Below are 2,562 nucleotides of genomic sequence, written 5' to 3' on the forward strand. Positions count from 1 at the left end.
GACATTATGGTTTATTCCCGCCGTCAGGGTTGGTTTCATGAAAAGTGTGGCTGCAAGTGTAGTCCACTCCAAATTATTGCATTGATTTTAAAATGGTTTATTTTAAAATGGTTTCTTCATGGCACATTATGCAATCAATGCGTGTAATGATGTAATGATAATCCTCATTCTGAAAACTGTATTTACCCGAAGCAGGTGAAGCGTGATGGTCATCACAATGTCACATCATACACTTAGTACTTTCCCCCGCAGGAGACACAGCCCTGCCTTGATGAAATATGCATATGTTCAAAGCGTATGCACGCATTTAAAAAGTGTTTCCTTTTTATTTAGGTTATCAGCCTCATGGAAGTGAAAGAGAACAGCGCAAAACAACAATCGATGGACAGACTGCAGAACAATGTCATACATTCACCCCAGTACAGAGATCTGGGCCTAAATCCATCGTATTTTTGATCACCATGCCATTCCAGTTTGGACCCAGTCATATGCAAATGGGTCCAAACTGGGGTGACGAAGTGAGCTAAAGAACGATGATGGATTCAACCCAGATCTGTGACTGGGGGGTTGGGGGGGAGCGGGGGGGGTATGGGAGTGTCCAAAAAGTTTCAGCACTCCGTCCATCATCTCCTTGTGTTTGGTATGGCTGAGAGCAGAAGCCTTGTACTGCTAAATGCACCACTGCAGTCATACATTCCAATAGACCTGATTCAGGCTGTCTCCCGCATGACATTTCCTGTCCTTCAATGGATGTAAAAGGGGGAAATGCTTTCTCCCAAGTATATATATTTTTTTAAATAACCCACTTTCCTCTTCTAAAATGTTGGCATGTATTTGTATGATTTAATTACTATTCTCGGTGTCACATCAGCTGCTCATGCCATGTGCCATGGCTGCCAGCAAGCCACATAGGAAACTGTGACATCCTGGTTTGAATTTAATCACAACCTCAACACATTTACGGCCAGTGTGTAGCAGACAAAATGACTTTCTGAAGTATTCTCGCTTAACTCCAACCCTGGTCATGTTTTCCCATACTATTGAGCGAACCTCTCTGTGCAATCAACAATGGACTGCTTTCACAGTGAATGAGCTATGTTTAATTAAACTGAGCAAATGGAATTATCTTGAACCCACAATACATAAAATTACCATATCCATGCATATGATTTGCTAGTGTCCTCTGTCTTTTCCTTGAAAGCAGTGCTCATACAGTGTTAAAATCTTCTTACAGGTGCTGTTTAATCTCTCAACGTCAAAGCATATGTAGTCTGGAAACATCTGACGAGGGCAGCCTGTAGTAGGTAAAGTAGTGAAGTTCTAAATATGTGCTTTACCAAATAGCTTTGCTAGAAAATTATTCTACATAACCAAATGTGTTTCAATATAGACTGGTCAGCTGTGGGTATCCTAAAAAACATAACGACGATGGATCGCTGGCTTAACCTTAAGCGAAAATCTACTGAAGACATCAATGATGGGCCATCATGCTCAAAACAAAGGGAGTTAAGTGAAAAGAAAAGGAAGTTTCGCAAGTACGATGGTGAATATTTATCATTGGGTTTCACATGTTCAGGTTCAGAATATGAACAGCAACCAAAATGCGTGCTATGCTATGAAATTTTGTCAAATGAGGCCCTGAAACCTTCAAAATTACAAAGACACTTGGAAACCAAGCATAAAGAGCATGCGACTAAATCCATAGAATTCTTCAAGAATAAAGAGCAAGAGCTCCTAAAAAGTAGAAAAATAATTAAGAAAACTGCAACGGGCTCCGTTAATGAAAATGCTCTGAAAGCTTCATATGAAGTGTCCATGCTCATAGCAGAAGCTGGAAAACCGCATACAATTGCTGAAGAACTAATAGTACCTGCTGCTAAAGCCATGCTGACAGCAATGATTGGAGAAAAAGCAGCAAAAGATTTAAATTTGGTGCCATTATCTAACAACACTGTAAAAAAGCGAATTGACAACATTTCAGACAACATGAAGGAACAGTTGATCGAAAGAATTTGTAAAAGTCTGCATTATAGCCTACAAGTAGATGAAAGTACGAACATAGCAAATAAATCTCATCTCCTGTGTTACGTTAGATACGATTTTGAGGGGAACATTTGTGAGGATTTACTGTTCTGCTGCTATTTGATACATACCACTGCTGAAGAGTTCTTCAGCAGTTTCAATGACTTTCTGACATCAAATGGAATTCAGTAGTCCAAATGCATAGGAATCAGCACAGATGGGGCACGTGCCATGTCTGGGAGACTAACTGGACTTGTAGCACGAATAAGGGAAATTAACCCTTCAGTTGTATGGCATCATTGTTGCATTCATCGAGAAGCATTAGCCACTAAGAAGATACCAGAGGAATTAAAAAAGGTCTTGAATGAGTCCGTCAAAATTGTAAATTTGATCAAAGCTAGGTCACTAAATTCAAGGCTTTTTGAACAGCTTTGTCAGTCCATGGATAGTGATCATCATCAGCTTTTGCTGCATACAGAAGTCCGATGGCTGTCTCGTGGTAGAGTTTTGTCTCGCCTTTTTGAATTAAGAGATTAAATC

At 40.0% G+C, this 2,562-nt stretch overlaps 1 protein-coding gene across 1 annotated transcript; it reads left to right on the plus strand.

Annotated features, from left to right (window-relative positions):
- Nucleotides 1-1,428: 1,428 nt before the first annotated feature.
- Nucleotides 1,429-2,214, plus strand: LOC146866004 (zinc finger BED domain-containing protein 5-like). Its single transcript, XM_085640216.1, has one exon. It carries the CDS (start codon nt 1,429-1,431, stop codon nt 2,212-2,214), a length of 786 nt encoding a protein of 261 aa, XP_085496342.1.
- The last annotated feature ends 348 nt before the right edge of the window (nt 2,215-2,562 follow it).

The sequence above is a fragment of the Triturus cristatus genome, chromosome 2_1 (genome assembly GCF_964204655.1).
Source record: "Triturus cristatus chromosome 2_1, aTriCri1.1, whole genome shotgun sequence".
Lineage (NCBI taxonomy): Eukaryota > Metazoa > Chordata > Amphibia > Caudata > Salamandridae > Triturus > Triturus cristatus.

Bases quoted from the DNA above. Each gene is read 5' to 3' on its own strand.
- LOC146866004 (XM_085640216.1), top strand. From the start codon at position 1,429: ATGGATCGCTGGCTTAACCTTAAGCGAAAATCTACTGAAGACATCAAT.